The sequence below is a fragment of the Musca vetustissima genome, unplaced genomic scaffold (assembly GCF_032173495.1).
Source record: "Musca vetustissima isolate MV318-11 ecotype Yass unplaced genomic scaffold, APGP_CSIRO_Mvet_v1 utg3141, whole genome shotgun sequence".
Lineage (NCBI taxonomy): Eukaryota > Metazoa > Arthropoda > Insecta > Diptera > Muscidae > Musca > Musca vetustissima.
In genome coordinates this window covers 326,609-339,105 of record NW_026886665.1, presented here as the reverse complement: position 1 = coordinate 339,105, position 12,497 = coordinate 326,609, and the positions used below count along the sequence as shown (strand labels likewise).

Sequence of the window (12,497 nt, the reverse complement as noted above, 5' to 3'; positions counted from 1 at the left end):
GTTATATCGGAGCAGCCTCAAAGAGTGGACCAATATGGATAACATTAGTGGGATTCATTCTACCAAATAACAACCAAATGCCAAATAACAGCTGATTATATTTAAAAACGTGTCAAAATCCCCCACAGCATCAAAAAATTTGGGGTACTATTAGATGGGAGATAATTGGAAACTTGGGCGAATATAAAATTACAGCCAAATACCGAATATTAAGGGATACAGTTATATGGGAGCTGTCCGAATACTTGGGTAAATATTTTGTTAATTAGAGAGATTTTCTGCTCAATAAGTATTGCTAATATTAAATAAGAAGCAATTCTGTTGAACATTTTCAATACCAAATATCTTATAAGTAGTAGAAATGTATGTGCAAATTTCAAAGTTGTATTTCAAATCGTGGAGGTTACAGAAACTTAAATTTAATCTAAATTTATTTTTCACGAATTCAATAATTCATAACCTTATATCCACCGACTCACTCATTAACATTATGGTGGAGGTTATATAAACAAACGTAAAATTCCGAAAATTATACATCAACAATATTGCTAGGCAAGACAAAGTTTGCCGGGCCCGCTAGTAAATAAATAAATATATATGGGAGATTATCTAAATCTGTACAAATTTTCAGGAAACTTGACACACATCATTCTAGACCTAATTCATTACGGCATGCCAAATTTCGTGCAAATCGAAAGATATATGAGGGACTTTGGCACACAATTTACATTTAATCGGACGAAAATATATATATATATATAGGAGCTATATCTAAATCTGAACCGATTTTTCTCAATTTCAATAGAGTTCATCCTTGGGCCAAAGAAGTGAACTGTGCCAAATTTCATCCAATTCGGATCATCAATGCGACCTGTACTTTGTTTACAATTTAACATGGACATACGGACGGACAGACGGACATGTGTATATCGATTCAGAAAGTGATTCTATGCATATTCTCAAAAGGAACCATGTGTCTATCTCGTTTCCTTTTGCCTGTTACAAACATATGCACAAAGACATAATAACCTGAACCACAGAGTGGTGAAGGGTATAAAAATTAAATTAAAAACTAAAGCAATTTTTATGCAATACTTACATGTAATTTTCTTAAATCTTGACGATGTTAAAAGTCGAAGTGTTTATAAACATCAAATTGAAATAAATAGTCTAAAAGAAACCATGGAAATCTTTTTAAAGGAATTTAACAAAAATCAAATGGCCTGTTACAAACATATGCACAAAGACATAATAACCTGTACCACAGAGTGGTGAAAGGTATAAAAATTAAATTAAAAACTAAAGCAATTTTTATGCAATACTTACATGTAATTTTCTTAAATCTTGACGATGTTAAAAGTCGGAGTGTTTATAAACATCAAATTGAAATAAATAGTCTAAAAGAAACCATGGAAATCTTTTTAAAGGAATTTAACAAAAATCAAATGGCCACACAGATGTTAATTAAATCACTTACGGAGCAAGTAATTACTCTAGAGAATGAGATAAGACATTCCATAATGCCCACTTCCATAGAAAAAGAATTGCAATTGTTGCCATAGCTGTCATTTTATGTTTTCGATGATTTTAAAAATGTTGATGCAAAACTTCTAAAAGAAGGTGAAATTCGGGATTAATTGGTAATAATATACACCTTTGATCATAATTTTTGCCACCGTTCTAGATACAAATTTATTACAGAAAATATTAATAAATCGTGTTGGGGGGAAAAAAATGTCATCATTTGTTAAATTAGCAAATAAAGCTGTTATAAGTGATCAAAAAGCAATTGAAACAACATGGCGTGGAACTATACAAAAAACCCAGTTTTTCAGCGATTTACCACATATAATATAATAAGAGACAAGTCAGCTTACTTTTGTGTTAATTTGAAATTTTACAGATATGTGTCATCTTAAATTTTCCCAGACGTCGTTGTTGGACCTAAACAAAGTTTATCAACAACATATTTTACACAAAAAACAATCGAAGATTGTAAATCAATAAAATTGTTGAAAAATTAACTATTGTTACAATTTAACTAAATAATGTTTTTAGTATTAACCGTAACTTCAATTTTATGTTTGTTTAGCGTTAAATGTTTAAATCTGTATGCATAATATATGTTATTAATTATTGTTATTGCAATTGCATATACTCATTCATACAAGTATTTTATTTCCTTTGGGTATCAAAAAGTCACTACCAGGCGATATCTTATTTTAACAAATACGATTATTGAAGAAATAAAACACGCATTCGTCACATCTTAAATCAATCTGGTGAATAATATTCATTTTGAAAGTTTTGAGTAAATAATTTTGTGTACAAAAATAATAGAATTGTGACGGAATAAAAATACAACTGAATTTACGACTAAAAATGCAATTTTTGGGACAACAATCGATTTTTTGGAATAGTGATTGATCAAAAAATAACACATACTATGATAAATGCTGTACGGCATGATGTATAGTGTATGGGGCCCTTTAGAGGACAAAACGAAAATATTAATATTTTGTCAACATTCAATTCAATTTTAATTTATATAGTTTTTGTGAAGCACATTTGGACTATTTCAAGATTTTAAAGAACATTCTCAAGTAAATTATCTTACAAAATTATAAATTGTGTTGTGCTCTTTATTTATGCCGTACAGCATTCATCATAGTATGTGTTATTTTTTTTAAGTTTATTTATGTATGTGTGACACACACAATGCATGAAGAAAATCAAAATAGTTTTGAGATTGACACTAGTCAATCTCACATATACACAAAGTGGTTCATTGGCATGACGGCAGGATTTAAGGCCCCCATACACTATAAATGCACGGGACCCTTTAGTGTATGGGGCCCTTAAGTTTTCTATATGAATTTGCTTACTGGCCAACCTTATATAGACCTTGGGCTATAATGACAGAATAAATAAAACGAAATGCAACAAGACGAAAAATGAATAGAATGTCGGGGTTTCTTTTCAAAATTGGGTTGGAAATATGACTTTCATTCACAAATCAAAAATGTCTTCCTAACCATGTTATAAAATTAGTATTTAATAAAAGGATTTTGGAATATATATTTTCAAAGCATCACACACAGCCACACATTTTGTATATGACTTTGGCATAACATAACAATTGTGATTTATAAATTGCTATAGCCTATCTTGAATAAAGTACCACGGTTTTGGGAACACATAAATTAGATGACTATAAAAAAATAATTTAAAAAGTTTAACCCATTCGAAAATTATAACGAAATTACTATGAATGTTTTCATACATTAAAGTAATGTATATATAATTTTGAGTTCCTACATCTAGCTCAAATCCGTATAGACTAATTTACAAAAAATCGCATGATAGTCCAATTTTTAAATGAACTACAGCCCTATATTGATCTACGTATAATTTTTTGGTTATTGAACTTAGAAAATTGTGTGACGGAAAGTTTTGTCGGAAAAAATCGGAAGGAACATTTGTGTTTCTTATGAATTCTGAAAAAACTAGAATGAAGTAAATGGAAATTTTATTTTAAATTTTAATTTTCTTCTTCTTTTCATTATAGTTTGACGCGTCATTTAAATGTGTTTTTGTAAACAAAACACACACAAATAAGTTCCCCTTGCAGAATAAGTGCAGATATTCGGCAAATATTCAAAAAAAAAACTGTAGAGAATTCGGAAAAATCTGATATCAGAGTTCTCGGCAAAAATTGTTAGCTGGGTTTGGTACCATGGGCACTATTTGAAAAGGTTGAAAATACCTTCCAATTTTTACTGTAATATGAGTACAAATGGAAATATCACTCCTAAAAAAACAAAAATAAAGGAAATTACGGGTACTTGATATTAACAAATTATTTTATTTTTTTGCTCTTATTACGAGTAATTTTGCAATTGCACTATTTGGGATTTTTTTAAAGTTTCCCGACATAGCGGACATTCATCACGCTCATCCAGCCAGTCTAGAAGACAGTTCCAGCAAAATAAGTGACCACAGGGTGTCAGGCTGGGAGCCATGCGCGGTTCTAAACATAAAATACATTGTGGAGCATTTAGCCGGTCATTCCTTGTCGTATACAAATCCTTTTGGATGAAACGCTTAATTGATTTTGAAACTTCATATTGTTTTCTCTTATGCTCCTTCCATGTATCAAATGCAGCTATTGCAGCAGAAAATGTTACTTGTAGAAATGTCACAATTCCCAATATCTTGTAACCGTACAGCGAAAACTCAGGTTGTAGCCAGTGTCGAATAAGCACATAATTAATACCTGTAAGGCGTTTCGATAGTTGATACTTATCAGAGCGTAAATAAAACAGGGATTTGTGCAGGGCTTTGACGTATGATGGTGAAATTTGCATGAACTGTATAATAGCCTTAATCCTTTGTTTCGCTTCCGGTACAATATCATCGTGTTCTTCCACATACTTTCCTAGTTTCTGTAGAACCTTTAGATACACTGTATCTCCACCAAACTCCAATATGATTGCTGAAAGTTGTAACTGAGATAAGGTGATCAAATTCCATACTGTAAAAAAAATATTTCTAACAATTATTAACTTACCAAACTTGACGGAATTTGCTTATACGCAGAGTCGACCTGTATTATTCCTGTATACTCTTCCCCAAGCGTTTGCAAATTATTCAATGAAGCGAACCCATGATACGATATCTCCGCTAGCAATTTCGTTAAGGAGTTGTACTTGATCCAGTTTCGCGGTCCAGTCAGTCTTAATATGTCGGAAAAGTCCTCGGAAAGTTCACCCGTATACTTTGCATCTTTTTGTACAGAGCGTACAATTTCAGGTTGTCGCGCTCGTGCTTTGCGAAAGTCCATTCGATGCGCTCTTCTTAAAAACAGTTTGAATTGCTATGGAGAAAAGTTAAAGTCCAAAACCAAAGAGGTTACTTGGCAAACATTTTGATAAGAATTCGAATAATAATAATAATAAATACAAAAGAAAAGCGTATTGATTTACACTAAATCAAAGTCCAACACAATCGTAATATCATTTATTTCTTCTTCTCTGTTTGTTTATATTTCTAAATATGGTACAATCAGTAAGGTAGCCGCATAGACGAATTTCTGCAACAACTGATGTGGTGCATTGATATGTCAAACATATTATGCCAAAACAACCCGATTCATTAAATTTGTTGACAAAAATGCATTTAGAAAATGTTAATAAATGTATTGCCGAACAAGATCTTCATAATTTTGATATTTTCATTTATAATTCTGCTTTTAACCTTTTGGTTTTAAATTACACCAACATTTTCGACATTTATTTGTACCAACAGCTGGGCTAATGCTGGTTTATTAAATCTGCCTTGTTTCAAAATAAAGACATTCCATTCATGGCCCATTAATAAGGTCGTCCGCCAAGGCCAGGTGATATCACCCGAACTGTCAAAATGCTTTCAATTGTGTCATAACCATGATCCAATAATAAGGTCGCCCGATAAGGCCAGATGATTTCACCCGAGCTGTCAAAATGCTTTCGATTGTGTGAAAACGTAAAAAAAAATTTTTACTCCAAAATTGCTGTTTATTGGATCATGGTCATAACCAAGGCCTTTGTGATCAAAAACCAAGAAAGATCGAAAAGTCGACATTTTAAGCGGTGTACACACTAACACTTTTGAGTGACAGTTTTTTTAATGGTTACTGACTGTCCAACAACCATGAATATTTTTGTGGTTGCCTGACAAACAGGAGAGGTCACACTATCAAACAAGCAAAATTTGGGCAAAAGTGTCATTCAAATGTGCTAGTGTGTACATCGCATTAGTCAAAGGCAAAAATCAAAGTATATAAAAATCGAAAAGTCTAAGAAACTGTATATTGGACATGGTCAGATTGATTGATGGGAGATCTGTAAATTAAAGTAAAATGTATTTAGTAACTTCTTCTTATCGATAACATAGATACATATACAGAGAATGAGTGGCACTTTTTTACGATTACTGACTGTACATCAACCATGAATATTTTTGTGGCTGCATGATGAATGGCAAACATGAGAGGCCACACAATCAAACGAGCAAAATGTTTGGCAAGAGTGTCATTCAAAAGTACTAGTTTGGCGGTGGCGCTATAAAGGGCTAAGCAGAATGCTCGCGTTGATCCATCCGTCGCGTTATGTGTTATCGAAAATACAACAACCACAAGGAAACGATAACACTAACGCTTGAAATTATTGTGCGCTGCGCTTCGAAGTTAAAAATATTTTAACTTTTTGCGTGCGTTAACGCGATAACAAAAAACGCTCAACGCGAACATTCTGTTTAGCCCTTAATACTCGCAGGAGACGGGCCAATACATAAAAGAAAAAAGTGCTAGTGTGTAAACCGCTTAAAGATGACAGATTATAGAAATAAACAACAGATGGAAATCATACATACATAGATGACAGACAGTTAAAAGAGATGATTGACGTATGGTCACCTTATATATGTGTTTAAATGTTATGTTGTTTTGTTTACATTGTTCGACATATCAAACTGGCACTAGTGTTATATACAATAACAATTTTCTTGTTGGTTGTTGAGTTGTATTTGTTGTAGTTTTGCAGTTACCACCTATTACAAATTTACTTTTGACAATGCATCTCTTCTCCTAAAAGTACCAAATTAGCAACGCTTCTTGCAGTACGGGAACAGACCATATGTTAACACTTTTAAAACATTTTGAACGTTATTATGTGGGTGCATTTTAAAAACTTCGTGACATCTGCATACAAAGACATAAAAGCCGTAAAGACTCGACAAAATGCATTTTGACAAATAGTTTATACAAAAATATCTAGGGGGAATCAGGTATAACAGAGGTATGTTAACAATAAAAACACCAATACGCGATAATGTGTTTAAAAAATGTAAATAAAATCAGAGATCTGCACTCAAAATATATGTTTTTATTTAATAAGCATAAGATATAGCATTAAAAACGTTTAATATTGTTCTCTCTGTTGTTATGATATCGTAACAACAGAGAAAAAGCCATCTGTTGGAAATTGTTTACGTATCAATTGTCCTATCTTTATACTTTTATGAATGTATTCATATGAATGTTACCGAAATACGTCGACGTACGAATTTTCAAAGTTGAAAAAATTCAACTATGACAGAACGTAGTTTTGTTTTTTCTTTTGTTGAAAATAGAAACAAAATATACAAAAATATAATTTTTTTCAAAAAGAATTTTATATTCTTTGAACAAATTTTATAATTTCCTAATTTTGTTTGGTTCGCTAAGAGAAATGGGTTCGACGTATTTGGGTAATACGGCCGTACAAAAATTGTGTCAGAGTGGGGATGTTAAATATTTTTGTACGCCTCGTTGAATTTTAGGTAACGTTGTCATATAAATACATGTATTTTACATTTGTGGTGAATAACGACGAACGAGCTAGTCGAAATTTAGGTAGGACTGTAGAAGGCATGGTCTAAACGCACCCTACTACATATTAACCCAATCACCAACAATTTACGTTGGAACCCTGCATTAGGTAATACAATGAAGTATTTGGTATCGGTATATTGGATATTGTTACAGCACTATTTTGCGATTCGTTTTTGGATGTCGTTTGGACTTCGTGACTAGTTTCGTTTCGTGGATTTAGAAGAAAATCGGCAATTTTTCCTTTTATTTCATTTTTTTCTTAATCTAAAAGGTGTTGTAAGCTGGAGTATCGATTGGTGGTACGTTTATATGTAGAAGGGACAAAATCCACGATCGCAGCAGCGAAGTGTCGACAGCAACGAAACGAAATTATTTTTTATTGTTCACATATTGAAACTCGACTCCCGACAGCTTATTGCATCGATCGACGTTATAAAGAAAGATATATTTTCTCGGGTGTACATTGTAATCATGGCTCACTAAAAATGAATACATTTAAAAGTCTAATTTCACAAACTCCATGTGGAGACAAGTGTCTTGTTAGATCGTCTGCGCCCGATAAGCACTGCGCATTTATATCATCATCACCAACACCACACAATTTTTGTATTAATCGTAACGATGGACAACAACAAAAAACAATATTTTTCAAGGTCTGGCTATGCGAAAACGGCCAATTCAGGAACTGATTGTGTTCGGCAGAAAAGTTTAGGTCAGTGTCTGCTAATAATATCAAATGCGTATGTAACCTATTCAATTTCCGCATTCGTTTACTTTTTCAGATCCACAACCAGCTAAAAACTTTCCTAAAAATTCTAGACGACGTGAAAATCCCCTGGCATCTTCTCGCAGCAATAACAATAAAACTCAACCGCCCCAAACTGCTGCTAAAGTTCGTCCTAATGTGGACAAACGTCCACGAGCTCGTGGCTTTAATGGCAACATCAATCATGAATTTGTTAGCCCTCCTCCCAGCTCCTCCAGATTAGTTGCAGAGGAATCTTTGGCCGCACCATCTTCCGACGAAGGGGCAAACGGTCTTGAATCGAACCGAAAGTATGATGTCAATTCTGTTTATTCGGCGGGATGCAGGAAACAGAACTTGAATCACTTACTTAACTTCTACTATACACCTCGTGAAGTTGACTACTACGATGGAGCTGTGGGCGCAAGTGGCTCATATGGACAGCGCCATGGACAAATAAAAAAACATAAATACAACAAAGAACAGTTCATACAAGCGAAGTAAGTCTTCTTGCGGACAAGTTGAAAGTAGGTGTATCTCTTTAAAATATGGTATATATTTATAGCTTCCAGTTCGTCATAAAAGCATCAGCAAAACGTAAAGCTAACGATTCCCCTGACAGTTTGATAGATTGGTCCTTGATTGAACAAATTAACATTCAAACTTCTGACGAACCTCAATGTCCTATTTGTCTGTACCCACCTGTTGCAGCTAAAGTCACACGTTGTGGCCACGTGTACTGCTGGACTTGTGTACTCCATTATTTATCATTGAGCGACAAAACATGGCGGAAATGTCCAATTTGTTACGATGCAGTACATGTTGGAGATTTGAAAAGTGCTTCCATTGTACAGCAATCGTCGTACAATATTGGTTCTCAGATTACATTTCGCTTGATGCGTAGAAAGAAGGGATCACTGCTAATTGAAAAATATGAAAACTGGCAGGACGAAAAGTCTTCGGAATTTTATCCGTATGTGTCAAGTCCAATGGAAGACAAGTTATTTTCAAAGTTTGTTCTAGCCAGACGTGCAGATATTTTCAATATATTGGAAAGAGAGCGTTCCGAGCTTCTTTCAAACGTGGATGAATCGTGTCCAGAATTTGTTTTTGTGCAGCAAGCCATAGAATTGTTAACGGAAAGGTCAGAAAAATTGGGAGAAATAAAAGATGATGAAAATGTTGTACAATCGAGTGAACTACAAATACAACATTGCGACACTGATATTGTGTGTGACGATTCCGTTTTAAACAATGGGGAATGTGCAACTGAAAGTAACGGGAAAGCGAACCAGTCTTCAGGAAGATATTACTACTTTTATCAAGCTGCTGATGGTCAAAATGTATACTTGCACCCATTGAATGTGAAGATGTTGCAAGCTAATTACGGTAGTTTGTCGGAAGGTCCTCCTCTGATTGAAGGTCGCATTTTGCAGAAAGAACAACACTCAATGGATGAGGACCACCGTCGTAAATTTACATGTTTAGGCCACCTACCATTAACTTGTGAGTTCTCAGTTGTGGAAATTGAGCTTCTTCCACCGTATGTCACAGAGGATGTTATCAAATCATTCAAAGCGGACATTGTTCATCGCAAAAAAGAACGACAACGAAAAGCGCGGGAAGAACGGGAACGTGAAAAGCAAATTAATGCTATAAACGACCGTCAGATGGGGAAACTAATATCAAGTGCAGCTGCGATTAACATAATGTCCGCAGATGAATTCCCAATAGTAAGTATTTATACAAAACAAACTTTAATCGCAACTATAATCCACCATCAAATGTTACATGTTAATTAAATTAAATTACATTTATAACAGTGTGGCTTCGAAGAACCTCTGTCCCCCATTGCGGATCCGACGGACGATATCCCTTCTACATCTAAAGGATCTCGCAAGAAGACAATTAGTACAAGCAGTGTTGGCAGTTCTAGTTACTCTTCCATTGCCTTGCACTGTCAGCAGGAAATCGGTCCATGGAAAACAGCTAAGCCGGTGTCAAATGTTTCCAAAAATATCGTAATGTCTCAAACTAGCGACAATGAAGAAGGTTCTATTTTGAATAGTTTCCATACAAATTTAGGGGATGTGCTGGCTCAAGCTTTGTCTAAAAAGAAATCATCTGATAAAAACATGGTAAATGTTGATAATTCGGGTAATAAAAAATCTAAGAAGGGGAAGAAAATGGTTCCCCTTTTCACAACCGGTATGAATTTTAGTAATTGAACTACTAATGAAAATACGAAAATGAATACATCTGTTTAACTTTGGTTATTTTTTGTTTTGAAATAAAACTAACACCTAACTAAATTGTTGTCTTTTTATTGTTAAGAAATAATCACCCTTATTGCACGGCAGCTCTCGTAGGCGTAGTCGAATGCGACGTAATGTGCATTCGTCGCTAATTGACGGCACATAGCAGTGGGAAATGTATTATAAATGCATTGTTGACCAAGAAGTCAGGCACTAAAGAAATGCTCATTGGGGAGAAAATCCGAAAAAAACAGGAAACTGATGAGGATCCGTGGCGAGATCCAAAACTATACAGCCTTATTCTGGATGTCAATTCCACGTGAATTTACTCGCTCTTCCCCTTCGTCTTATTCTGAACAACATTTTTGTGTGAATTTTTTCGCATTCTCGCTTTCGCCTTATTCTGAATGAAGTTCGAAAGCGAAAAAATCCGCATTGGGGAAAAATTAGGTATTCTGGATTACAGGGAGTAGGGGAATGAGATGAAATTTTGTGCGAAATTTTTCGCTAATAAATTCAAAGTGAGTTGACTACAAAAACATAAGTAATAAATATTTTTATGAAGAATATTAACACAATACTTATTCTATGACGATTTAGAATATTATAAATGATAGTAAGCAAATATTTATCTGGAAAACAGCAAATAAAATGCCTTTGGAAATCCTATTGATAATGATGCATGCTGAACCAAATATTGCCAAGGAATGTATAAAGGTAATAATGAATATTTAAGTCGAGTTTGATGCATTTTGGAGGCGAAAAACAGACATTTTGGGTGAGGATCTGTATCTCAAGAAAAAAATTATAGAAAAACAAAATTTGCCTAATGAGCCGCTTAACAGTGAAAAACTTAAATAAAAATTATGAAACAAAAAAAAAAAAAAAATACAAAAAATATTTTTTTTTTTCAAAATTATCTTTGCATTATTTGAAGGAAGAAATAAAGGAATAGGAGCATAACAGGGCACTTTAAGAAATTGGAGATATAAAATATCGAAATTAAATAAAAGGCACACAATTATGTGCCTGTGTTTTTCCCATCATAAAAAAATGTTCTTTTATTTGTAATCTATTGTAGTTGTTGTACCAAAATGCATCAAAACAATGAACAGCTGTTTCACATTTCATATTGTAGGTTGCCATATTTTCAAACTTTAATTAATTTTCTTTTAATTACAAAGCATTTATAAAGCGGATTCTTGATATTTCACATTTATATTGTTATAAAGTTTAAACCACAATAACAAGTAACAATTTTTAATAAAATAATCAATAAATAAAATATTGAAAAATATTACACAATTAATTTACAATGGGGCAACACACATTACAACTTAAATTACAATATGGCAACACACATTACAACTTAAATTATAATATGGCAACACGAATCTTTTTTTCAACCACCATTTTCGAAAACTCGAATCCGCATCTCGCTTTTTTTGCGTCTCCCTATTCATTCAGAATAAGGCGAGAATGTGAAAGCGAAAATTTTTGTATGTGCGAGATATCTCCCAGCGAATATCCAGAATAAGGCTGATAGTCTTCCCTGCTTTCTACCGAAGTAAAAAAAAACGATGTTTAAAATATTTTCCTATTTATTTTTATGCCGTCGTCAACAGAATCTTTCACGACAAATTTGACGTATTGTAACTGCTTTTATAATAGCGATTTGTCGTATTAATAAGACAGTGACAAATTTTCAACACGACTACGCCAATCGTAATAAGGGCCAACAGTGTTGGTGTTTTAGCTTTATTGGGAGAGAATTATGTCATTGACAAAAAACAGTTTTGTGTCTATGTATAGCCGTGTTATTTAAGTAAATCGGTCACCAAATTCCGCATCGTTATATTTCCAAACGTAATTAATGTTCAGGAGGCAGATTCCAACTTTCGTTCTCAAGTGAGTTGCTGTTATATGATACCATCATTCATTCTGGCCTTGGTAGATAGACAATTTTTTCTAAATGCAAGGGATGAAGAGAACGTGACAACAATTTGTACGAATTTTTTAATATTAAATATTTTTATAAAAAAATGTCCATAATAGTTTATCGATGGTTATTTTGAATATAATAAAT

General features: G+C 33.5%; 2 protein-coding genes across 2 annotated transcripts; one reads left to right on the top strand and one right to left on the bottom strand.

Moving 5' to 3' along the window:
- Window positions 1-3,881: 3,881 nt before the first annotated feature.
- LOC133334162 (peroxisome biogenesis factor 10) lies at window positions 3,882-4,843 on the bottom strand. Its single transcript, XM_061542458.1, has 2 exons — window positions 4,571-4,843; window positions 3,882-4,508 (listed from the first exon to the last, which is right to left on the bottom strand). Exons 1-2 carry the CDS (start codon window positions 4,841-4,843, stop codon window positions 3,882-3,884), a joined length of 900 nt encoding a protein of 299 aa, XP_061398442.1.
- Window positions 4,844-7,268: 2,425 nt separating this feature from the next.
- Window positions 7,269-10,384, top strand: LOC133334149 (E3 ubiquitin-protein ligase RNF10). Its single transcript, XM_061542446.1, has 4 exons — window positions 7,269-7,317; window positions 8,194-8,656; window positions 8,722-9,889; window positions 9,980-10,384. The coding sequence occupies exons 1-4, from the start codon at window positions 7,269-7,271 to the stop codon at window positions 10,382-10,384; spliced, it is 2,085 nt and encodes a 694-aa protein (XP_061398430.1).
- Window positions 10,385-12,497: the final 2,113 nt, after the last annotated feature.

Bases quoted from the DNA above. Each gene is read 5' to 3' on its own strand.
- LOC133334162 (XM_061542458.1), bottom strand. From the start codon at position 4,843: ATGGACTTTCGCAAAGCACGAGCGCGACAACCTGAAATTGTACGCTCT. The intron at 4,509-4,570 runs GTAAGTTAATAA...ACCTTATCTCAG, and splicing joins AGCAAATTCCGTCAAGTTTG to TTACAACTTTCAGCAATCAT.
- LOC133334149 (XM_061542446.1), top strand. From the start codon at position 7,269: ATGGGTTCGACGTATTTGGGTAATACGGCCGTACAAAAATTGTGTCAG. The intron at 8,657-8,721 runs GTAAGTCTTCTT...ATATATTTATAG, and splicing joins GAACAGTTCATACAAGCGAA to CTTCCAGTTCGTCATAAAAG. The intron at 9,890-9,979 runs GTAAGTATTTAT...CATTTATAACAG, and splicing joins CCGCAGATGAATTCCCAATA to TGTGGCTTCGAAGAACCTCT.